The 27,250-nt window shown below is 39.7% G+C and overlaps 1 protein-coding gene across 1 annotated transcript in view; it reads right to left on the bottom strand.

The window, feature by feature from the left end:
* Nucleotides 1-27,250, bottom strand: part of RYR3 (ryanodine receptor 3) — a 609,228-nt gene that overhangs the window by 24,581 nt on the left and 557,397 nt on the right. Inside the window, exons 90-95 of the mRNA XM_018554200.1 lie at nucleotides 11,257-11,327; nucleotides 9,769-9,940; nucleotides 8,910-8,996; nucleotides 8,126-8,329; nucleotides 6,596-6,726; nucleotides 298-340 (exon numbers count right to left, since the gene is read on the bottom strand). Of these exons, the coding sequence (XP_018409702.1) occupies nucleotides 298-340; nucleotides 6,596-6,726; nucleotides 8,126-8,329; nucleotides 8,910-8,996; nucleotides 9,769-9,940; nucleotides 11,257-11,327 (708 nt within the window). The remainder of the gene's footprint in view (nucleotides 1-297; nucleotides 341-6,595; nucleotides 6,727-8,125; nucleotides 8,330-8,909; nucleotides 8,997-9,768; nucleotides 9,941-11,256; nucleotides 11,328-27,250) is intronic.

Genomic DNA, 27,250 nt, shown 5'->3' with positions numbered 1-27,250 from the left:
GTGTTTTTTAAATTGCGTTTTGTTTTTTGCTTGTTCGGGTAGGGGGTCACATCAAAATTTTGCTATGGGACCCTGTAATTTCTAGTTAGGTCCTTGATGATGAAACAAGTCAAGGTATGTAATGAAAGCAGGAAGGTTTTGTTTGAAAAGGTAATTAGTATCCTGGTGGGGGGTGGGGGCAGGGAAGATATTAAACTGCAGCTTTAAACACTGAATTTAAGTTAACTATTTAAACAAATAATATATATATCATATGACATACACAGACATGATACAGACAGGACAGAAAGTGCTTACCTTCCTCTTAACAAATTTATCCCAATAATTATTAGGGAAAGACCTACAAACAGAATAATAAAATGTCACATTATTCAAATCACCCGCAGCATTATAATAAGCATAAAATAGATTCACGTGTTCTGCATTGCATGACAAAAGAAGAGCCATCGCTTCAGTCTACAGCTAATGAGGGACTGAGGGATTAGGTTTGGTGTCTTTTTCTCCTATGCTAACTGCTTGCAGTATTTTCTATACAAACTCTTAAAGTAATCTTCATCATCACAAAAAGCTAAAAAAAAGAATATAGTGAGGGGAATGTATCAAAACTGGAGCAGACAAAATCTGGAGCAGCTGTGCATGGCAACCAATCAGCATCCACCTTTCATTTTCAAATCTTAACATAACAAACTGAAGAGAGATGCTGATTGGTTGCCATAGGCAATTTCTCCAGATTTCGTCTGCTCCAGTTTCGATAACTCCCCCCCCAGTAGGTCTTGTGGTAACAGGACTAATCATGGAACAATTTGCATGCATTCCAAAGATGGGACAAGTTAAAGATGCAGCCAAGGCAAATGTTGTAAAGAGTGCTCCCCTATATCGTGTGTGCTCTCCTAATTAGGTTAAAAGCAAACAAAATAATAGACATAAATGAATAGAATGTAGTAGCATTTCCGATAAGTGCAATGGAAAATAATAGTGCAATAGTGAAGTGACAGAAAAGTAAGAGCTTCTAGTTGTCATCAGTCTCTGATTTCTACTTCTTGGGGCCTGCAGTTACATCTCAGTTTCAGCTTGAAATGCTTAAGATATGATAAGTATACGTCATGTATTTTCTTTAAGCAAGAACCAAATAAATGTTAAGCTGCTGTATTGTCCCATATTTACCACACTAATTCCTAAGTCCAGACCCTCCCCTGGTGGCAAGACATAGAGGGCTATTCAAAGGATCTAGCCGTAGCTACGGCTGATCCTTCAGTAGAACCGAAGGGCTGCTGTACGGGCTATTCACTATAGCCCTTACAGATCCCAAAGTTGGCCGAGTGGCTCGGTCGAGCCGAAGGCATATGCTTCGGCTCGACTGAGTCCAGGTGAAAGCCGAAACGGGCCGAAAGCCTGCTACTGACAGCTGGGCGGAGCCAGCCGTCATCTCATGCTGGCTGGCTCCAGCTGTTGGAGACCTCGGAAATGCAATAGTTACTAACAGCACTTGAGATTGATTTCCTGGAACTGAACGACAGAGCCATAGTGCAGACACAACAGAACAAGGAAATCTAATATGTTGCAATTAAACTGAATGAACAATGCCACACATACAATTCCATTTTACTGGCAAATGCCAATGACACAGCAGGCTAGGTAACTCCCGGCATTGCCAGTTATCACCGGCAACTTGCAATGAGAGATCAGCGTCCTCTGGTTACCAGGTAACCAGGGGACGCTGAACTGTCATTACAATGAGAGTTTAGCGGAGCCGGCTTTGATATCACCGCCGGCTCTGCTAAGCTCTCATTGTAATGACAGCTAGTCCTGGCCAATAGAAAACAGTTGGGCGGAGCTAGCTGTAACTGCTAGCTCTGCCCAATCGGTTTCTATTTTTTTTCTACTTTTTTTTTCTATTCTGCTCGGTACCACACAAGTACCGAGCAGAATAGCCGCCCCGAGTGCCGCTCAGCGGCATTCGGCTATTCACTCACTTCTGTTCCGCCCCTATGAGAATAGGCCGAACAGCAGCGAAATAGCCTGCCGGAGGTTCGGCTCAGCCGATCCAAATGTTAAACTCCTTCTGCACTTCGGGTCGGCCAAACATGCTGAGCATGTTCAGCCGACCCGAACCCAGCAGCAACAAGTCAATGTACGGTTGAAATCAGCCGTACAAGCCTGAAGTGAATAGCCGAACAGCGTTCGGCTCACTTCACTTCGGGTCGGTTATTCACAGGGCTGCCTTCAGCAGCTTTGTGAATCACCCTCATAAACTCACTATCTGATTAAGCTCTGATTTGCAATATACCAATTCTAGCAGCATGAAGCTATGTACCAATTCACTGCCCAAGGAGTATGCAGCACCTGAGTCAGAGTAGGGCTTCTTTTTAATTTATTTATTTTTACAGAAAACAGAGAAAACTGAACACATCAGAACAGTGTTCAGGGATAGAAAACCAACAGTTATCCCCAACTTTAACATACAGACACAATGTCCATTACAGTATAGCATAAGTACCACAAGGTGACTCACAATAAAAGATACTCATCATAGCTAGGGTCCAATGTTCAAAGGAAACAGGAGACCTTGATATATAATATAAAACTCCGAACAATAAAGTGATTACAACTGCAAGGGACTGCTTTTTTCTAAGACTTTGCATGCTGGTACTTTGCTTCATGGCAAAGTCCTTTTAAGGATATTATTAACCAAAGAATATATCTGCAGATTTAACCAGATTACAGTAAAGCCTCGCAAAGATGTCCAATTTAAATTGAACATATAATTAAAAAATTAATAAGCAGCCGCTAGTTTCAGTAAAAACCATATGTCAGACTGTAGATCCTAAGAGATAGGCAGCTAAAGTCATGTGCAGATATAGACCTTTCCGTGCTTCCTTCTACCTCCCAAGTACCCTTACTGGTCAGGGAGATCAACCCATCATATAAAAGGACCAGTAACGAGGCTTAGCAGGGAGGAGAGTGTGGGTCTAAACTAGAATTTTACAGGGAAAAGGAAGATCTGTATGTCATTTTAGCAGCCTGTATGTCTGAATCTGCTGAAGATTGTCTCCTCTTTAGGTATCAAGGTCTTGAATTTCCTCTTACCTTGGATGGACTTTCATTTTCTCTCATTCCCATATTACCACTTAAACTATTGTTTTGGTGTACAAAAACAGGCCTTTTGTCTGTAAAATCTATTTCATGAACTATATCACATGACACAGGTAGTTCATTCTGGAACCAATGGATTATGCAGCTACCTTCAGATGGTGAATCAAAGGTAAGGGCAGCCTTGTATAACCCCTCCCACTACCAACCTGCCTCAGTTTTGTAGCGAGCAGTACCAGAGTGCATAATAGAAAACAGAGGGGAGGGTTTCTGTGTTCTGTGATAAACTCCAGGAAATGGATTTTACAGGTGAGACAAAAATCCTATTTTCTTGATCTGGCATCACAAGACACGGAGTGATTTTTGAGACGAATGAGATGTCTAAAAGCAGTCCAAGCAGTAGGCAACACAGCAATAATGCCTAACAGGCCAGATAAATATATAAACCCCAACAAGGAACTATAACAGAAGTGGCCCACAATTCAGATGGTCCCCTGGCGAACTTAGTGACCAAAATGGCTTCTGCTGATGCCTGAAGGTCCACCTGGTAGAACTTGACAAAAGTGTAAACTGAGGACTGGGTGGCAGCCTGGCAGATTTGGGATACCGAAGCCTGATACTGAAACTCCCAAGAAGTGTTAGGCACTTCATTAGAGTTTGCCTTGACTGGAAAGGGGGATCTTTCTTTACCCTTCAGTTCATAGGCCTGAGCGATAGTTTGCCAAATCCATCTAGTGATAGTGGAACAAGAAGCCAGTTGCCCCCTGTGGGGGACCCTTAGGAATTCTGAAGAGGGAGTCAGACTTGCGAATTAAAGTTGGAAGACCTTTGGCAAAGTCAATACCAATGGCTCTAAATGCAAACAAGTATAAACTGCACATACAAGGACAAAAACAGTGTCCTTGGGCTTAGGAGAGATGTCTGGAGTCAGGTCCTCTTCCTGGACTGAGTCCACAGAAAGGTACAAGCCCATTCTTCTTCATAAGTGAGTGCAAAGGCAGACAGAGGGAGATCAGAAGGGAGACACAGAGGGAAGGTGAGGGGGCCCACATATGAACCATGTAGTCTGGTTTCAAAGAGGTCAGATATTTTCCCTTATAAAGTCAGCAATTACTAAAACTCCTCTCTAGATAGAAGTAGAGGAGGCACCTTGAGGGTATAGAGGAGGTTCCTGAGGCAGAAAGCAGTGGGGAGAAGGAGCAGAGCATAGAAATGGCAGAAAGAGTGACACCAGAGGCTATAGAATATTTAACAGAACCATTGTCAGGCTGTGCAGCCATAGAGCCTATGGCCCATACATCCCTGCATCTATGATCTGCCATGTGCTGGGGGTAGGCTCCAAAGGTAGTCACAAAGTGCGGAGGTCGAAGGATGCCCTGTGTCCACAAACAGGCAGGCAGAATGGTGACCCAATGCGTAGAGTGTGTGGTGGTGCAGAGTACCCCCCGTGCTGTGTCTGTGCAGAGTTGCAGCAACAGAAGCACAGTACGGTACCCTGAGGGAGGCTACACAGGTGCAGAAATGGCTCCTAGGCCATAAAGGAGACAGAAAAAGGCACCAAATTTGCAGACCCAACTGCCTAATACAGTGCCCCATATTAACCTCCCAGAGATCAGTGCAAAATGCACTGGGCACATTGCTGGGGGGAGCCATTTAAATGGACATCATAACTGCTTGAACACAGTGCTCCTAATTAAAATATTGTCAACATAAAAACTACCTTAATAAAATCAGAAAATCCTTCTGGATGTGCAATACCAATAAAAATATGAAATATATAAACAACCAAAATAGTGATATACTATTAAGTGCCAAAAAAAGTTGATCTTTTAAAAAAATGAGTGCTGTCCTCTGACCTCTGTACACATGTAGAGATCTGAGAGTGGGAGTGGTTAAGTTGTTTAGCAAAAGATACTTGGAGGGCTGTGTGTTGTCAGCCCACAACAGGACTTAGGAGCCAATTGCAATTCTAATAGATCAACAGGTATTTTTTTGTAAACACTGTTTCACCACAAACAGAATTAATCATAGAGAATTTCAATGATTAAGCCTGTTTGTGGGGATATATGTTAGAGTGGAGCAGACCTTGAGAGGGACTGAACGGTTACTGGTTGGGGTTGTTTTTATTGGAGTTATGGCATCAGAATGCAGCTCTTTGGGACTTACAGTATATAGAGCTGGTATTTCACAGCTGCAGTCTCCGACACTGGCTCTAAGTATTGGGAAAGGTATATTTTACTCTCCCAATACATCTCCTTTAGGATAATGCATTAGGATAGGGCTGCATAAGCCTTTCCAATTTGCCACCTGGAAGTTTAAGGTATTCCAGTCATCCTTTTTTAACTGTGGTTAAGCTTGTCCAACTGAGGACAACAAAATGTGAAGTATAAAAGAATTCAGAATTCATAACATTATAACATATAGGTTATACTTAATAAGACGAATATCAAGTGTTGATACATTTTGGTTTTATTAAAAAGCACTGTTTGCCAGGAGACAATAATGCTGAACTCCAGGAAAACATCTAAATACACAAATAAAAGGGAGCTGTTTTTGCCAAATAATGTGACTTTGTCAGTTCAGCCCGGAGATGTACTTAACCCTGTCACAGCACATCCAGAAGAATGACCCAAATTTGTCTGGTATGGTTAAGTGGTATCAACTCGCTACCCTCAGTCTGCTGACTGGGCAGTGAAGGAGCAGCAGCAGAGTCATAAGCTCATCCCTTTGCTCACTTTTCTCAATCCTATTATCAGCATCCTGTCTTTTTCTCAGAGCAAGGGACAGAAACAGGAACAAGCATGCAGGTCAGAAAAGTCAAAGTGAAGTAATAACATCCAATCTGCCACTTATTTCTAGGATTTTCAGAAGGATGGGTCAGCAATGGCAGCCTCCACTAATTCGGAGTACAGGCTTCTTTAAGACCTACATGGTGCAAGTATATAATTATTTCCCCTTGCCTTAAAAGCAGTACATAGGATGGCCCAAGCTCTCAACTGCCCAGGGTAAAAAAAAGCACTTAAATGAATAAAGAATGAATATGTACAATAAGTGAATACAGTGAGCACAACTAATGAATAAAATATGACTTGGCGATAATGGACCAAAGCAACTGCATTACATCAGTAATCAAAGTGTGGGTTAGTGCAAGAAATAACCCAGTTGTAAAACATGAAACACACTATGTTGACGTACATAGGAAAATTGTAGTTTTCTAAGAATACATACTTAAGGGCTAATTGCTGCTACATTATAAATATTCAAAATTTGTCAGAAAGCTCTTTCTCAGTCATGGGTCCTGCAACTGCAAACCCAAAACACACAGGTAAAAACATCCAAGAATAGCTAAGAACAAAACAGTGGCCTATTCTGAAATTTCCTTCTATGTGCTCTGATTTGACATACATAAGCCAAAATAATTTATTGCATAGCAGAAAGGTAGACATATATAAACCATAGAATGATGATAACACTGTATGCAAGTCAGAATATTAGTGTGTCTTACGGAGTATTGATGACAAGGCGATCCCATTGTCCTTTAATGTCATCATCTGAGGGCTGCTCTGTGATATATAGTCCATCAAACTCTACATTACGAGCAATTTCCTTCTCACGTTTAAATACCACCAGAGGAACCTTTTGGAAAATAATGGAAGAAATGTGTTATTAAACATCTTTCTTTCTGGTATTATCAATTCACATCCTTGTTCAGGATCTGGCGAAAAGTACAATGAATCATTCTATTACAATTGTAATTTTCTAGAAGAATTTGCACAGTGGCGTCCCTTGCTCTTATTGTAATATTACATCAAGTAAAAAGAGTGATAATAAAATAAGTCCCATATCTATTACACACCCAGATTTAATTTACTTTTTATGTTAAATATCTATGAACTTGTTATTCATGTTTGTAAATAAAGAGAAGATAATCATCAACTCTATTTATTGTGCTTGTTGCAGATTATAAGCTTTTGTAGCCATCCATGTCATCTAGGTCTTCCGTTTTAATTTTAGTCACCGCCATTTTATATATAAGATGATAATGAAGACTGCCTCTAGTCAATGTGAGGTTTTTTTTTTCTGTATCATCTGCAGAGAGACCCCTTAACCTCTTTATGGACTAAAGTATTTTGTGTTACTAAAGCTATGGAGTTCAGCCAAATGAGGTGTGGTATACATTTCCATATGAAAAGGTATATCACAAAGATGCAAGTATGCAGCAGGGGGTGAGAGAGATGTGTGTGGCACCACACCCCTACAAAATTATTACACAGACCCACACCCCTACAAGAAGCTTAATCCCAAAATGCGTCAAGACTTTTCCGATACAAGATCAAATGGAAAAGGACTGTACCTATCCTTAACTTTTAAGTACTTGTGGAATTCACAATAAGTGAGTATATATATGTATATATATATATCTTTTTACATTTTGATAATGTTTTAATATGTATAAATAAAAGCTTGTATTATTATTTAAGACATGAATCTGTAGACTTTTTGGCATCTTTAAAGCCCCATTCTTTGGTGTTAGGCTTTGTATGAAAAGGTATAATTTGTGTTGAGCCTAAATACAGGCTATGTTGTTATTCCCATGTTGGAAGTACATAAACTCTGCTTTAGACCTAACCTAATCTGATTTCAAACCTCTTTGTGATAAGCCTGAGTTATCTAACAGTGTGTGTGTGTGTGTTTGTGGGTGTGCAAAATCTAAGGAGTATTATAGCTGATATACACTAGGTTTGTGGTATACATCCAGAGTTTTACTAGAATGTTGTTATGCAGAGTATGAAAAAACGTTAAGTTTTACATAAAAAACATTTATTTGTCCTATGATGAGAGATTGGAAGAATAAGGGTCGCAAAGTATGTCCTCATTGGCAATAGTACAAAGTTAACTATTTTTTATAATGTTTGTGATTAGGAATTAGTCAGATCAAGCTGTACAATGTTGTTTCAGTCAGTGATGTAGATAAAACATTTGTGCCCTGGCGCAAACTGTCATTCAGAGCCCCACGACATATTTTCAGTGTTACCTTTAGACAGTAATATCCAATAACACAGACGAAAGAAATGATGGTGTGAATAACAGCCAGGATACGTAGTGTTGGAGCCATGTAGCCAGTGGATTCTTGTAGAACAAAGTAAACGGCTCCCTCCTCTGCTTCCTCATCTTCCTGATATGGGTTCCATAGGTTTTGTTCATTATCTGTGTCATCGCTGACAGGATCCTCAGTTACCTAAGAACACAGAGAAAACTAATGATACTAAGTAATATTTGACTGAGCACTACCGGAATACGTTTTGAAGTGCTGTAAAAGTAAAGCAAACTGCTTTAAATTTATATGTAACTGCTATATGTTAAGGTTAATGTAGCAATGACATTATTTACATTTTCAGCATCCTAACTGGCTTTAGTTCCTATTAAATTTTCTTTTTCATACTTCATATGACATCGTTTATTTCCTGAGACACCAGTCCACGGCCAGTACCAACTTCAGTATTTGGAAACTACAAAAATGTTCTTTTTTTTTTTCTCTCTGTTTAACCTTTCTACCACATAGACAGGCAGCAAAGCGACATAATGAGCAGCGCATGAGCTGACGGAGAAAGAATAAAGCACAACTGAGCTTCAGTGTGATATTGACGATGAAAGCTTGTCTTGAGAAGAGACACTGAGATGTCTGCCTTTATAGAAGTCTTTTCTCAGTAGAGGACAATAGAATAAGAAATGTGAGAAAAAAGATTCTGTTCTTAAAGCACTTTGACTGAAGACCACTCTACAGCAAAGAGAGAGGGTATCAATATAAAAGGCATTACCTTGTAGAACAATAAAATGAAGTTAATGGCGAATGCAACAAACAGAGCAAGGAATCGTAGATTATAGAAATTTCTTGCCAGATAATTCTGAAAGGAAAGAGAATAAAAAGGATTAAAGGATATAAGACATGTCTTGGATCCATATTTAGCTTTAAAGTATTCTACGTGTTTTTACTGTGCTCTCTTAGGGACAGCAGATTTTTTTTCCCGAGGTCATTTAGTTGGAAGCTAAGTGATTGTAAGTTTTTTTCTGAAAAGTTAAGCTGAAATATTCACTTTGATTAAAAAGATTGTTACCAAGATAGACATAGTTCACTTAAAATCAGATGGCACGTTTTTCAAATGTACATAAAGACTATGAAAATAGGTGGCACAAAGGAGATGACCAATGAGAGGTATAGCACTGCACAATTTAAAAGAATTGTGCATCATGAGTATTTACTTTCCTAACACCTGGCAGATGTTAGGGAATATTAGAAAAACAAATGGAGGGCTACTGACCTAAAAAACTCATCATTCCAACTAAATTCTATTTAAGCAAAAATCAGAAAATCAATCATTCAATCATTCTTCCTAATTGACAGGGCAGAAAATAATTCTAGATTCTAAAAGAGTTTACTGTTTCATGTTATTTTTCCAAGAATTTTTTATAATGTGTATACATGTTTGGAATCGAGTGGCCAACCATTACACAGACACCATATTTTATATGTGTTTTTATTTTTAATAATGGATTGCTCTGTTCTTTTTAGAGTATACATCAGAGTATTCTCTCTGAACATACATACATTTATAAATTTTTATTTAGGTTTTAGCCTTTTAAATATTAACTATACAATTGCCACCGGAAAGATCTTACTAGCGTTTTGGTTTGGTAGATCTCCAATCCTGCCAGAAAATTTGCCATAAATGCTTCAGATTCCTCTTTTTTCTGTCCACGTCTTTTCTTGCTTCTCGTTTCTGCTTTGCTTTCCAAGAATTCAGACTGTTCCTCAGCTTTAGCTTTGTCCTTTTTCTCACCATCTTCCATACTGCAATTGAAAGTGGTTTTTGATAGCAAACAAGTTATACTGCATTAATGACAGACATAGTCACTCCCAACAACCTTGGAATATGTGGTCAGCTTAGCATAGTGAGTCACTAAGGTAAGTAGGGCTGTATTTGTTATCTCTAAATAGGAACTGTTAAGTGCCATTTGGGAAGGTAGTAATCATTTCTATATGCTGAACACAAAGAATATAAACCCATACACAAGGATGGCTATAACATTATTATTTACAGTTAAACCCCAAAAAAGTTGCTAGGTGGTGTTATGTGTTGCTTTTGAATGTTTCCTCTGCCAGTTTTTTTACACTGTCTGCACCACAAAAAAAGAGAACCATGTATGTATGTATGTATATATGTATGCATATTTTAAAGTGGCCCCAAAATCAAATATTAACTTAACATGAACCCGTACTTTGCCCACATGGCAAAAAAGGTAAAAGCCCACGAAAATTAAGTGGCAAAAAAAAACTCAACTGAAGTCAAAAGTTGATGTCAGAAATTAGATGAGCCTTGCATGTTAAGGCTACATGGGGTGGCACATCTCAAGAGGTGTATGGAGAGAACAACTAAGAATCCAGTGCCCGTTATCATGCATTTTAACACTTTTTAAATGCATATCTATTTATTACAAGTATTTATATAGTGCCGATAATTTATGCAGCACTTTACATACTGTACATTCACATCAGTTCCTGCCCTCAAGGAGCTTCTTACAATTTAAGGTCCCTATCTCACATGCATACGTACACAGATACGTACACACACACACACATACTAGGGCTGCCTTAGATAGGAGCCAATTAACCTACCAGCATGTCTTTGAAGTACGGGAGGAAACCATAGTACCTGGAAGAATACCATGCTAGACCAGGGTGAACACGGAAACACTATTCAGATAGTTTCCTGGCTGGGATTGGAACTGGTGACCCCAGTGCTACAAAGCAAAAGTACTAAGCTACCCAATATCAGGGGCCCTGCACCTTGATTTTTTTTTTATGTACTGCAACACAGTGCAAATATTCAGGCCCGGCGCTACCGCAAGTGGGGGGGGGGCGCAAAAATGCACATTGCCTGTGTAGGCAAGAATCCTAGCACAGGCACTGCAAATATTTGAAAGGACAAAAGTATTAAAAATACTATTTGTTTTATGCAAGTGCTTTCTCATGCCCTATAATAGGCTAAAACTCTAGGGTAACTTGGACAATCATCAATAACTGAGTATATGCAGCTTACTTCTACAAATGGTTTTCAGCACTACTGTATTGTTAAACAAGAGAGGCAGACTTTTCAGAGAACTTACTCGGCCTTCTCAGATTCAGCTTTAGAGTTGTCTTCATGTTCTTTAGCAATTTCTTTAGCTATTTCTGCTTCCTGCAATGACAAAGTAAAAATCTTAATGTAGGAAAATTTAGGTTATTTTATGACCACAAAAAGAAATACATTAACATGGTTATCGGTGCATGTTCAAGATCCTTACTTAGGTCCTGCAGACTAAAGCAGTTTTGCAGCAAAATTAATTATTTGAAACAAGATTTTAATAGTGATAACAGAAACCCTTTTCACTGTTCTTCCCTCCAGGAGTTTCTGGAGAAGCAGGTTTCTGAATAGTCCACAAAAATTGCCACACAAACCAAGATGGCTGCCACATCATGTGACCTTTGACCTTTATATTGCAATAAGCTCTGCTGAGCATAGGGCTCTACCATTGTGCAAAGTTTCAGGAGTTTTTGACTAACATTACACTTATTACAGGCGTTTGAAAAAAGTGGCGGAATAATAATAATGATAATAATAATTAAAAAATAATAACAATTATAATAAATATAGCTGCAAGCAGCAATAAAGGTGGCCAAGCATTAAAGCCTGGTTATAGCACATGAAAAGATATTGTAGGAAGAGAGATAAATAGCAGGACAGGGTTTGATGAATTATAATTTTTTCCAAATTCAAAATTGGTGACATTTGGAACCCATATTGTATTTGGCAGTTATGATTTTGAGTTATCCTATGTTTACCAAGTTTAACATACTGCAATAGTGATATAAATGCACGTGCATGCAATTTGCAGCAATTTAAAAAGTGATTGGCTTGTGGCGGCCATATTGATTTTGGGATCAGACATGTTTTTACAACCGTTGTACAAGATCCTTGCTTACTTTGGTCCTGCAGACTAAATCAGTTTTGCAGCTAAATTAATTATTTGAAACAAGATTTTTTAGTAATAACAAATACCCTTTTCACTTTTCTTCCCTCCAGTACTTTCATTTACGCTTTTACTTAATGATAATGTCTATTCTTAGAATTGTGTAAAGCTCGACACAGTAAAATTTGATACCGGAGTAATGGTGTCAAGACAGCCAGTTACACCAGGACACATGCAAAATATGTTGCCTAGTAATAATGCCTGTAACCAACTGAAAGATGTTGTAAAGTCTGAAATATGTCATTCTGTATAATCCCTCAACATCATGCTGCAGATTGTCCCAAGCTCTCATCTATCCTGGCAATCATCCTTTCAGTTTTCCTGACAATGATACCTGGATCTCCAGGACATCCAGCCAAATACACTGTAGGCTTCATTCACTTGCACGGTAAAAAGAAAGAATATGTTCTGTACTGTGTAACAACTTTTGACTCAACTACAAGAAATTGTAGAACGCTAAAGGTGTGCACCCTTTTCAGCTGGATCCAGTAATTTACAAACAGACCTGCAATAATAGGGAAGATATCTTTTCCTCTGTAGCTCTGGCACACCTCTGCTTATAGACAGCACTAAAGGGTCCAGCTTTGAAATCACCAGGCACTTTTCACAATGTATAGACATTCTAACTTGCTTTAAGAATATAGCTGACCATAGGTAGGCAACAACAAACAATGGCTCGTGGACATCTGTCATTTTTCCTACATATCACACAAAGAAAGGATGGTTTCCTTACTGATGATAAATGGAAACATCTCTATGTGGTGACACATACTTTTTCATGCTGGAGCATAGTAAAAATCAGCCCTTTGATTTGGATTCATATTACAAAAAGCACCTCAATCTCCCAATGTACATATACAGTACAACACAAAAATGTGTTAAAAAATAAATAAAAAATGCATTATGAGACCAAAAATGCTTCAGAGTTCTAAAGAATATGTATCCCATTCACATCAGAACCCTACTTCCTAAAGTGCTTTGAGTTTCAATATTTCTATAGAATTCGCACAGAAAATTTCCCAGCTTTTTGGGAGGAATCATCAGCTTTTGAAGAAAACCTACTTCAGAAGATCACACAAACACAATACAGTTAGTGCACCTAGTGTGAAATACTGTAAACCCAGAACTCATACAATGCACTTAGCTTTATGCTGTCTACAAGTTTTACTCTAACATATTAAATTACAACAGCTTGTAATACTGTACATGTGAAATAGCACCAGTGAGGATGGTCTGAAAATGTTCTTATACAATACCTATTTAAAACTAGAAAAAAGGATATATTTTTCCACTGCCTTTAAGAATGGCTCCTCAACTTCAGAAGTAATAGATTTCCAGGTGTTCTGCCTCTTCTACCACAGCAGCAGATTCTTAATCTGCCTAACAGTGGCTTCAGTAGCCCATTGAAAGCTAACGTTGTGTCGGATTCACTAAACAGTGCCGTGGAGCCTCATCAATATGCCGGTGTTACTCTTTTAGTCATCAACAGCAGGAAGAATGCTGAACCAGACGGGTAGGTCTGCTAGGAACTAGGTAAGTGTCCTCCTTATTCCCTGGGTTTGAAAATCTATCAATCACTTAGACTTGTGTTCTGTTACTTTGCAGATTGTTTTCTCTTTCTCCCTCTACCTTGCCCATCTGCTTCCTCAATTCAACTTTCTTCTTCCTCTTTCTGACTAGCACCAGGGTTCCCTGAGACCTTGAAACTTGTCTTAAGGGTTCCTCAAGCAAAACAAGGTTGAGAAAGACTGGTATAATGTTTAACCAAATGCTTGTTTTCATTTTCTGAACAACCCTAGAAAAAAATGTGACTTAAATAATTGGTTGCTGTGAGCGATAAATTCAGGTTGTTTCTCTCATTTTTATATCGAACATTAATTGTATTTTCAATTATCTGCACATTTCATGCATATTTAAGTCTGGCAAAATTATATTTAGAGTCTGCTTATGTTTGTGTGAATTAAAAAAGGAAATTTCAGGCAAATATTACATAAAAACTGTAATCTAATTTATGTATTTTTAAGAGCAGTTAGTACAAATACATAAAATGTGTCTTATAATAGCTCCCTGCACAGAAGTACTCACACAATGGAACTGCTTTGTGTGGTTCTGACAGTCTACCATAGACCACTCAGAACATGCCTACTAATAAAGAAAGGGGTGACCTCCTCATCGTGCTATTGCTTCTCACTGCGTACCTAGCGGGTTGGGGGAGGACAGATGACTAAGGAAGCAGAGGTACCCGTCAGGTTGTTATTTACTATTGCCATAATTTTCAAGGGGTAAAGGGTGTTGAACTAAACATATGGAGGTTACATGCTGGTATAATAGTAAACCCGACAGACATGTGGGACATATAACGGATATCTTGAGATTATGAATTTTGCCTGGAGTACTCCTTTACTGTAAAGAATTCTGTTAAAATGTCGGTGATATTTGTGGCAAACTAGTGAAATATCTGTGCTTTTGATAGAAGTATGAATGGATACAAGTAGCTGAAAGTGTCTTTCTACCTATAACCCAAGGACAAAAATGGATTTGTGTAAAAATGCTATTAATCTAGATAAAGTGTCTGGGGATGGATGGATCAGAGATTTTTTTTTTAACATAAAGGCTATGTACAATCTATGTATTTTAATTTAAAAAAAGTAATATTGGAAGAAGGTGTTTCCACAGAGAATATAACTTCAGATAAGAATATATATTCCTTAACACAGTAACATCCTGTAGGACGGCAATAACCCTCAGGTTAATCACTTAATTTAATATATAATTAGATGCATGAGGTATTGCTGAAAAATACATTGTCTTCAGGGTAGAAGCCATAATTTCACATGAGTAGCAAAGTATAATCAACAGTTATGACGGTTATTTTAAAGGCAGTGAGATATAATTTAGGAAAGGTTTTATATTTTATTGCTAGTGGTCTCTACTTTGAAATATTAAACTCACTGCCTGAACCCTATTCTAGATACCCTGAGGCTATATTATACTTGGTGATATTCTGGGCAGCTGGTTACGCACATGTATAATGTCAAGACTTTTTTTACATTCCAGAAACTCATACTAACTGACTGCCACTGGTGAATATTACATCTGGTGAAGTCAAAATTCTAAGCTTTGTACTGTACTTTTAAAAAAAACAAAAAACAAATACTGTTTTTTAAAATTAGAATGAACGTCCACATGAACAGCTAAATAATATACAAAATACATGATTATTACTTAAAAAGAAAGCTCAATTAACTAAGTTATAACGCTAAGGGCTTGTTGAAGTCAATGGCACCGCAGCCACGCACCCCTGCCCACAGTGCGATCGGACGCGTGACAAAACATTGCCTCGGTTCCGGTCCACTGCAAATGCAAAAAATGCTGTATGTGGTGTCATTGACTTCAATGGACCGCCACGTCCCCTCCAGCCCCAGAATGAAGGGGGAAGTTTTGTGAGCGATTGCGGTGCGTTCCAGCAACTACCATTCTGGAACGCACCACAATTGGTGTGAACAAGCCCTTTATATATAACAATCCGTATCTTAAGCAATGAGAGCTGAAAACAGCATAAAGTAGATATCATATAGATTAAAATGAAGATTATAAAGGCAAATAATACATGTATTACAGCATCATTACAGCACATTTAGTAATATGCAATTACTGAAATGCAAAGCAACCAATTAACAATTATCTTCCAAGGTACCCAGGTATTTAAACACATTCCTCAAACTATAGTGTCCAACATACCTGGAAAAGTACTTAATTTCCTATAGCAACAATTTCAGACTATTTAGGTAAAAGCAACATCTGTAGTATAAATGACTGCAACATTGAAGGTTAGAAAAACAAAGTTCAACAAAAAGTCATCTATCTGCATTGGAAATATCCATATAGATCTCCAAGGTTTTCCGTAGTTCATGAATAATAAAGCCAGACCTTATTTCAAATCCTGTGCACCTGTAAGATATATTCTAGTAAACTGGTGTCTTTCATGGCTGCAAGTATTTAAACATGTGCATAATTTCCTAATCGTAAGTGATTACGTGATGTGTATAAGCACTCAATATGGCCAGAAAGGTCTGTGGATATGTTCACCCAAAGATGGCCAGCCATAGATGTCCTAGTTAAGTAAATGATCTGCCATGTATAATAAAAATTTACTATAACATTAAGTTGCAGATACAAAAGGTAGCTACCAGATAAGCTGCAGGTTAATACGTTGTTTGTAGAATTACCATTTTTGCTGATGATACAAAACTTATGTAGAAATACTGATTATCAGCAGGACAGTGACATATTAGAAAAGGAACTTAACAGAATGCCATCATAGACAGGTAAATGGCAAATTAAACAATGTGGAATTGCACTGCCCCTATACATTGTCCCCTTCCTTCCTAAAATCTGTATATTATTGTTCCTTTGGCGCGGGGGGGGGGGGGGGGGGGAGTCAAGGAAGATTCAGCAGAACAGCAGAAATTGAACTTGAAGGACATGAGTCATTTCTCACCGTTTAACTATGCAACTTTAGATGGTAAAGACAGGTCTGGATAAATGTTGACACTTGACTGAAAGTGTGACGGAAAATGGTTAGTGGATACCACAGCCAAAATGAGTTGTGGAAATTACTGAAGAATGTGAAATGGCAGTAAGGGTTTGTAAACCAGACTGAATATGCCATGGCAACAGGAACCATAGAAAGAACAAAATGTCAAGGACAAAAACTGATATAAAGACAATAAGCAAACAAGGAGAAAGATGTAGATGAACAGACAAACTCAAGAAGCTTTTGATCGAAATTCTGATTATAATAGTATGTGTAACATGAAATGCCCAGGAGTGAATGTGGTATGCACCATTCACCAACCAGGACAATGTCAATTGGACTGCTATCTGTAATGCGGATCAATAAATCTCTGGCGATGCATGCAGTTTGAAAGTAACAGCTAATTACATCCAGCACATTCTAATTAGATCCCTTGGTTGTTAAGGTGCCCATACACCTTACGATTATCGGACGAAAATTTTCGTCCAATGATCGAACTGTCGTACGATTTTCATACGACGGCCCCGCCTTCCCCCGATTATCGCAAGGTCCAATTAGCGGTAGTTAAAAAAAACACCTGGACGACTTGCGGTAATTGACCGCAATTGTTTTCGTTTGCACATGCGCAGTGTTAATCATACGACTTTTGACGGACGGAAACGCCACCAACCATGCGAACATCGTATGATCTAGCAAAGTTTTCAAACATGCTTGACCGTCAAAAGTCGTACGATTGTACAGTACTATCGGTCGGGCACTCTATTCACACATTACGATTGTCGTACGAAAAGTCGATCGCATACGATTGTCGTACGATAATCGTAAGGTGTATGGGCACCTTTAGACTAGTCTGCAATATATTCCTGCATATGAGAATAATAGTGAAATTAGTGTCGCTTTTTATATAAAGAAAGATTATAATTCAAATTTCGAAAGGGCTGGTGCAAGTGTGACATTATATTGTGTTTAATATCTAAGCTATGCATATAACCAATCTAGCCTATCAATTAGGGTTCAAAATTGTGATCCAATTTTACACACAAGTTAATGATCCATATATACAGCATCACTTACCATCAACAATTGTTTAACATTTTTTAGAAAAACATCTACATGCCTGCGAAATAATACAAACAATAAAAATGATTCACTCTGTGAAGTGACCAATATGTTGGTAAATGTCTGGTGGTCTGTGCAGTATGAACCAGCCACACCAGCACCACTAATGCAGTGCAAGACATGAGGCTGGCATAAGCAAAGCCATATTACCCAGTACACAGCCTAGCCAATGTTCAATGAGTCTAGACTGCTAGACAAAATACTTTATCCACTGTCCCTGTTTCTGAGTTATGCAATCTGTGGGTCTAAACAACTAGTGGGGGCCAACAGAGACTGTTTGCGCACCCTCAGATTGTTAGAAATTACATTCTTTTAAAAAAGGTACACCACAGCTACAAGCCAGCTACAACATCCTCATTGTAATTACAAGTCCTACAGAACTAAAGCCTTTTCTTTGTAATAGCATTGTGTCAAAATATTAACATTACATATTTACACAGTTAAATGGTATACATCATTGTGCCTTTATTATAGCACTCTGACTGCCAAGAGAGTGACTGCATTTAATTTCAGGTTTAGTAAGCACCAATAATTGTCTGTCTCTGAATAAATTCATCATTTGATAGACATGCATACAAGAAGGAAAGAAAGGCTGGGTTGTTTGCTGCTTTAATCAAAATGTGTGATAAACGTTGGTTAATGACTAGGGAGATTAGATATGTAGATCTTCTTTCCTACCCCGTACACACCAATACCTCTTTACACAACTGGCAACTTGCCTCTTTCCAGACAGAATACCGAGCTTTGACTTCTCCTTAAACCTATAACTCCATTTGTAAATTCTCATTGAGTGGAAGTTATGTTTAGACCATACACATATATCTATGCTTTTTGCAAATTATATATTTTTAAAGAGGAACTTTAGGGAAAAAAAATAAAAAAATGGTTACCAGGCATGTTTTTTTATTGCAGAAGAAACCTACTATGTCTCTTCTGCAATAAAGGACTCCACCAGGTCGTCATCTTATTGACTATGTACACTGAGCTGCCTATACACTGAGTATGCCAGGATACATAAACTCCCACACAAGGCATCTGATGAGTAAAGCTATGCTTTAATTAACAGCTGTATTGATTATTTTGCAACTGTTAACCACAAACCTCAAACATGCATTATAGTGAAGTTATTTCACCAATTTCTTGAGTTGTTCCTTGAGTACAGTCATTGGAGTTGATTAATCCAAGGAGTATAGCCTGTTCACTTAGCAAAGTGAATTTTTCCTTAGTTAATGAGGTGAAGCTGTGATTTGGATTTCCATTAACTCTTTAGGGAAAACAAAGAGGTAAACTGTACAGAACAAAAACCTGATTAACCAAATCACTTTAGTGCAGGGAGTTCATTTATCCCGGCATATAGTGTGGAAATGTATTTATCCTGGCATATGCTGAAACTGTACACTGAAATACATATATGCAGCTCAGTGTACATTGTCAATAAGACAGTGACCAGGCAGGTGGAATTCTTTATTATAGAAGAGACAGTATGTCTCTTCTGCAATAAAAAGCATGTCTGGAAACCATTTTAGCGCTTTTATTTGTAGTGGTTAGCGCTTCTGCCTTGCAGCAATGGGGTCCCTGGTTTAAATCCTGGCCAGGCCACTATCAGCAAGGAGTTTGCATGTTCTCCCTGTGCTTGAGTGGGTTTCCTGCCAGACTCCAAAGACATGCTGATAGTTTAACTGTCTCCTGTCTAAATTTGCCCATGTGAGATAGGGACCTTAGATTGTAAGCTCCTTGAGGGCAGGGACCTATGTGACTGTGCACTGATGTAAAGTGCTTTGTAAAATTGCCGGTGCTATAAAAATACCAATAATAATAAATTAATAGAAAAAATTTAACTTCCTGTCAAGGATGCAACCTTGGCACTCACAAGCCTGTGACTGTCAGTCTTGCAATGCCTTAGGAGACTTGTAGTACCACAACAGCTGAAGTTGCCTACCCCGGTATAGGGCATTTTGACTCTTTACCACATTAAGCCATTCTAGTACGGAGACCTTTACCACTGTAACTGTAAATTAAGCAGTCCAAAGATATGAGGTGACAGGGAAACTGAAGTCTATGAGGGCATGCATATGTTTGCCAGACAACATAGATCTGGTTGGTTAGAAATGCTGCAATTAGGGATGTCCCTATACCGATTCTAGCATCAGAGTCGGGCCCGATACAGGGCATTTTTACAAGTACTTGTCAAAATGCCCCGATACATAGCGCCAAAGCTTGCACTATAATTTTTTTTTAAAAACTTACTGGGAGAGCAGCGGCGAGTCGGCCCTGGTCAGGTGGGAGGAGCTCTCTGTCGGCGCTGGTCCTGTTCTGTCGACACTGAGAACTCATCGACCGCGCGTACCTCTGACGTCGCATCCGGGTACTGCCAGTAGGTCAGCTTCACATAAGGACCTTCCGCGCATGCGTTGCCACTCGCTGAGCCTTACACCCCCACACTCCGCCTGCGTCCCTTTCTCACGGTCGTTAGCTTCTCCAACTACACACAGCTCCTGTCCAGTTCAACTACCATGCACTGCACTTGCGTGCCCTTCTTGTTGAGGAGTTTGTGATTTTTATTTATTTATGTTTTTATTTATTTTAATAGTTGAAATGGACAGCGCAAACGCAGTGTATAGTTCGCGAACTCGACGAGAAGGGCACTTATGTGTAGCTGACCTACTGGCAGTACCCGGATGCGACGTCAGAGGTTCGCAAGGTCGATGAGTTCTCAGTGTCGACAGAACACCGGCGACTGCCCAGAGGACCTGTGGGCAGTAGCAGGCCAGCTAAATTAGGACCCCCACCTGGAGCTCCTCCTACCAGATCAGCGCCGACTCGCCGCTGCTCTCCCGCACAGCGCGACCTCACCAGCGAGGCAACTAACAGTGAGTGAGGGCCTGGGGTCCCTCATAAGAACGATTTATTGTATTAGCAGAGGAAAATAGTAAATTATTGTCTGCAGTGTGTACTCTACCACATATAGAGTACACACTGCAGCAATAGATTTGCTATTATCCCCTGTTAATATGAATGGATTAAATGATCCATAGTACATAATGGTACATAACATGTAATTGTACTACGGATCATTTAACCCATTCATGTTAGTCGAGGAAAATTGTAAATCTATTGCTGCAGTGTGTACCGTATATGTAGTACATATATACAGCACACACCTCCACTACAGCAATAGAGTTACAATTCTCCCCTGCTAACATGAATAGGTTAAATCATGATCCATAGTACATAACATGTAGTTGTATTATGGATCATTTAACCTATTCATGTTAGCAGGGGATAATTGTAACTCTATTACTGCAGTGTACTGGAAGTGTGTACCAGGTTAAATGATCCATAGTCCATACTTCCAGTACACTGCAGTAATATAGTAAAATTTCTCCCCTGCTAACATGCATGCAAATACAAATGTTTTATTGTTCTAAAACAGTCTTAAATTAAAGTTATTCATAATCATAAAGAAATTGGCCTAAAATCATTAGTCTGCATGTTTTTTTTTTTAAATGTCACGTGTCCCTTTAAGAAAAAGTATCAGTAATTGATATCGGCAAGTACATGAGGGGAGGTACTTGAGCTTGTACTTGGTCTTGAAAAAGTGGTAGCGGGACATCCCTAGCTGCAATCGATCCCACCAAAGTGGCAACTGATCCCCCCAAAGATAAGCATTGCTGTCATGCACAACTCCTTCCCCTGCTCTATGCACTGGCAAAGTTTCTAAGTTGACAGACCAAATGTGGAAAGTTTATGGAGTGCTTAGTAGTTGTCCAAAAGACCATTTGTAGCTATCTAAATATGGTTAGAGTCAGGGGAGAGAGGTCCACATGGAGTTGCAAGTAGGGAATGCCAGGAAAAGGAAGACTAATTATCAATACAATAATAAAAATGTTTTACAAAACTGGGGAAGAGGGCTCTTTTTGAGTGATTATATGAAAGCATATCCTTCAAATATTAATAGGGGTTGGGTAGATCTGTAATTAGTGTAGAAATTTGGAAATTGGAAACCTTTGGGCATGGAGGCAAACACAACTCACTAGTACAGCAGGACAGATTTCTGTTGACTAAAGAAAGTGTATCACGCAAAGTGTGCATTGGTGCCTCATGGATTGGTGGTCATGGTTAAAGGTGGTGTTCCTAAATGACATTATTTATTGTAACACAGCTTTGTGGCTCTCGGCATTTGGTCACAACATCTCAGGGCTTGTTCACACCACATGCGTGCATTAATAGCTCGGTTTTGTGCGATTAACGCACACTACTGTGCAACACACCTACCATGCTCTAATAGTGCAGGAGATTGCATTACATTGACATCTGAATGCCATCCCAAACATTCCTCCCGCCCACAATGCGCTTGAGTGTGCCACAATGCTAAGCGAGGTACCACAATACTGTGTGTTGTGGTGCAGTGTGGTTGCAAAAAATCATGCATGCACTATTTTTTTTCAGCAGCACCACAACGCACGGCATCATGGTACCACGCATTGTGGTAGGAGGTACATTTGGGCTGCCAAGCCCTCTGAGCAGCTACAAAGGTAATACTGAAATACTTCTCTCTTTCAGATGTTATGACTGCAAGCCTAAACAAGGTGCAAGCAGCTATATAGTGTCCAGCATGTCTCATTCAGGCCCTGCCCTGATCGATGTTTGAATGGTAAAATACATTTACTCAGTGCTACCAGCCCAACATATGCTCCCCTACTCAGCCCAGTAGAAAGGACCTTTAAAGATATATTTAAAATATACTGATGAACATAATCCAGGCAATTAATATTGCAAAGCAAATTAAATTCTAGGTTGGCTGGTCGAAGTTACATGCTCAATGCTCTATGAGTGTTATGCCACATTTTGCGCTTTACATTTCTGTGCCACCACAATCCTGACTTAAAAGTTCTTGTTCTACAGAGAAGATAAGGTATGGTAGTGCCAGAGAGTGACACTGACAAGCCCATACAGTTCAGCTTTGTATAAATTAGCAAATGTGTTATTATCAACAAGGTAATATTGACAGTGGTTGCAGGTTGCTTATTATCATCCTTTTTTGCACGTGGAATGTTTTAGGTTTCAAGATATTTAATTTTAAGTGCATACGTACTATGAAAAAGGTGTTACATTAGAAAGATTATTATAACAAAAGTGGGCAGAGGATGTCACATGTGACATGGAATATCACTATAAAGTTCACTGCAAAGAAAAGAACCTGTATGTATTGAGGTGGAACATGCTCTGAAAAGCTAAATTCAATACTGTGGGCAGAGTCCCCCAGGACCGAAGACAGAAGTTGCTGGCTGAATGCTCCCTGCAGTAGGTTATCCCTTTTTTTGGTGTTTGGCAGTGGCCTGCTCCTTCATCTGTCAAAGACCAGAAGATTTAATGGTGTTACGTACTCCTGTTTTCTGCTTCTCAAGTTGCTCCTCTCCTGTGATCCTTTCTGGTTTTCCCTGCACTCCAGGCCTCTTTCTTTCCTGTGTCCTGACATGATTTTACCTTCCCTATTTATATGTTCAGGTGAGCAGAGCACATACATGGGCATGTCCAGGTGTATGCCTCCTGATTTCTCCATAATCCTTTACAAGAACAGCAGAATGCATATTTTAGTGATCCACTCTAATGCTTAAACTGCTGTTGAATAAGTGTGTCTGGGTGATCTTGTTTTTCTGTAATAATTTTCTTATTTCTTGTTGCCCTCTTTATCCTGTCCCCAGAGTGTTCCTAGTAACTCATTGCCAAGTTCCTATCTCTGTATTCTTGACTTATTTGACTACTGGTTCCTGTCTGTTCTTAGTCTGCCTAGACCCTGTTACTATCCTATGCCTAATGTCCATTCTGACTTCTACCCTTTTCCTAATAAACTCCCTGGACCTGATCTCTTGCTTGACATGAGCTTGCTAGTACTCTGCCTGCCCTGGCTATGTATTAGTGCAGCTCCACATTCTGCTTTTAAAGCTTGACCCTTGCAGGCATGGCACCCTATTATGTGAGCCTCCCCTTAAAGTAAATATGTCAGAAACCCAGAAAAATGTATGAAACACATATATTACTAGTGGTTAGCTTCAGTTAAAACAACAATTCTTAATTATCATTGGATATTCAGTACATATCTTAATTTATATGCAAAGCTTGGTCTTGCTTATTTCTGCTAGTGAATGAGACTTCCCTATAATACTAAAGGACCAGCAGAGAAGCTTGGGGGTTGGGGAGGGGCTATCTAAAGGCAAGAACAAAGATGTAATATATTGTAGCTCACCAGTCCATACATCTTCTGTCCTAGGGTGACAACCAGGTGTGGACCAACCACTGATGCGGCTGCACCAGGGCCCGACGCTGGAGGAGGCCCACTGAAATCTGGTCCTGGGCCACCCATTGGAGGAGGTAATCCGGCTCTTTACATTTTTAAATAGATTCGGCTGCCATAAGGTCCTGCTCTTGCTGGGGACCTCGTGGCAGCCTTCTGGCAAACCACAGCACTGTTTACATTCCGGCCCACACATCTCACAGTGCTTCCACCACCCACACATCTGCCCTGCTAAAACCCTCAGCATCTGCCCCTTAGCATCTGTCCCTGCTGAGACCCTCTGCCCGAGATATCAGGCCAGCACCCCGCAGCAGAGTGGCAGTATGTAAAAAATTCATATACTATTATTTTGCATTGCTGTATAATGTATTCCTGTGATTTGTAGTCCTCTATAGTCGGTGCAGTTCTGTGTTGCTGTATAATGTATTGCTGGGGTTTGTACTCCTCTATAGCTGGTCCCATTCTGCATTGCTGTATAATGTATTGCTGAGATTTGTAGTGCCTCTGCAGCTTGGAGTCAGTGGCAGAACTACCAAGATCGCAGACGTTGCAGCTGCGACGGTGCCCTGGTGCTCCACCACTGTCCTAAAATCATTAGTCTGTATTGTTTTAGAAAAACGGTCACAATACACTAAAAAAAAAAAAGGTATCAGTTAAAGGTATCGGTGAGTCCTTGAGGAAAAGTACCAGTACTCATGCTCGGTATGATATCGGTACATCCCTAATAATAGCAGAGAGTGACCGTGGGGGAACATTAAAGTGTAAGCTTCTCTGGTGCAGAGACTGTTGTGACTGTTTCAGTGTTTTCTGTACTGCACTGTGCTATATATCAGAGCTATGGCAATGTATAATAAAAAAAATGGTGAGTGACAGTGGGGGGGGGGGAAACATTAGGGTGTAAGCTCCTCTGGTGCAGAGACTGATGTCGCTGCCTTAGTGTTCTCTGTACAGCACTGTGGCATAGGTCAGAACTATATAAATGTATAATAATAGTGCGTGACTTTGGGCGGACATGAGAGTGTAAGATCCTCTGGTGCAGAGATAAATGTCAATGGCTCAGTATTCTCTGTATAGCACTACAGTATATGTCAGAGCTATATAAAAGTATTAAAAAATAATAGTGCGACTACGTGGGGACAAAGCCCTCCTGCGCGTAAACTGAATTTGTTTGCTGCCTTGCTGAATGAAATTGCTGGACAACCCTGCTTGGACTATTCCTGGGTGTCCCTGTCTCATGCATGATTTACTGCTGTCACTACCAGTTTAGCCTGTCCCCCTTACAGTTACCAAACTAAATACATTCTTCATTAAATGTAATAAGATGAAAATATTAAACTTGCATATGCTACAAATTGAAAACCATATGCATCGTGTCACAATACAATTACTATAACATTTTCATACACAGTCTAATGTATGCAAATATTAATTCATATACAGTCCTTTACCAAAGGCATCACTAAAGTCCAGTGTTTGTGAAACCTTTGCTATTACAAATGTAATTAAATTAAAAGCATGTGAGGACACTTGGACACACTCTAGTTATAGGAGAACTGTGAGGTGAGTGAAAATCACTCATACTCAAAGTTCGAGCCGACGTGTGACAATAAAACTGTCACACGTCGGCTCAATAGATTGGGAAGTGAGCGAACACATACCGTCGCTCGCTCACTTCTCGATCATCTCCCTGCAGAGAGCCGTGACTGTCAGTCATGGCTCCCTGCAGGGATTCCCCCCTCCCCACTCCGATCCTCCAGCGCTGACTGGAGGAACGGACGGACAGGGGAGGGGGCGGGTACAGCTGGCTCTGCCTCTAGACAGTAATGTCGGGATCCGTGCCAACTGCGTCATATACTCGCGATATACTGAGCTTTGGGTCACGGGAGGACGCTAGTTTATCTCCTCCTGTGACCCTTAAGTGAACTATGGGGAAAACACTTACCCCATAGATCTCTTTTAACATTACAGAACATCTCAATCACTTGACTCATAAGTGATAATTGGGTACAGTATAGATTCAAAAACTTTGGGTGTGAAAGTGTCTACTGTTTTAATAAAAAAATATCTGGGATTAGCAAGACATTGCAAAAAAGAGAATTGCAGAGAAACTAGGGGAAAAGCTATGGTGTATACATGTCATGTTCCTTTTTAAAAGACAGGCAGATTGGCAGATATGATATCTGCATGGCAACATTTTTATAGCCCTTGACCTCTCAACAGCTAGAGCACCGTGGCCAGTTTTGTGTTATCCATTATATTATGCCTCAGTATGTTCGATTCATATATCTTGACCTATCTGATTTATTGCTGTAAATATTCTTGTACCTTACTAACATTTTGATACTTCTGTCTTTTTTCCATAAACCCTTTTGTGAAAGCAAACTAACCTGGTAATATATCTAGTTCTACATGAATAGCTTTTGGATCCCTATAGAATGCAGCAGAACTAATATTACTGACTAGTAGGACTAAAGAGAGAACTGTTTTTGTTGCCCACAGAAGACAACCTTATTGTTTTGATCATTCAGTTTAGGGTAATCAAAGTTACATAGTTAGTCAGATTGAAAAAAGACACATGTCCATCGAGTTCAAACTAAAGTGAAAGAGGGTTGGCTAAAAGGAGAACTATGGGGTCAGTGTTTTTCCCCATAGTTCTCCTTAGTGTAACGGGAGGACACAAACTAGTGTCCTCCCATTACCCTAAGCTCAGTATACCGCGAGCTACAGCTCGCGGTATACTGAGATGCCGCAGCCAGAGCGGATCCCGACATCGACGTTGAGATCCGTCCAGCTGCGTGAGTGACAGCTGGCTCTGCCTATCTAGAGGCAGAGCCAGCTGTACCCGCCCCCTCCCCCGTTCGTTCCATACAGGGCTGGGAGATCGGAGCGGGGAGGGGGGAATCCCTGCAGTGAGCCGTGAGTGACAGTCATGGCTCTCGGCAGGGACAGGGTCGAGAAGTGACCGAGCGACGGTATGTGTTCGCTCACTTCCCAATCTACTGAACCGACCTGTGACAGTCTCATTGTCCCAGGTCGGCTAGAACTATGAGGTGAGTGGAAATCACTCATCTCATAGTTCTCCTTTAAATGTGCAACAAGAACACTTGTTTCTTGAAAAAATGTTGATGAATAAAGCCTCA

This window comes from Nanorana parkeri, unplaced genomic scaffold (genome assembly GCF_000935625.1).
Source record: "Nanorana parkeri isolate BGI_ZX_2015 unplaced genomic scaffold, ASM93562v1 scaffold146, whole genome shotgun sequence".
NCBI lineage: Eukaryota > Metazoa > Chordata > Amphibia > Anura > Dicroglossidae > Nanorana > Nanorana parkeri.
The sequence above is the reverse complement of the archived record's forward strand: the minus strand, read 5'-3'. Positions and strand labels throughout refer to the sequence as shown.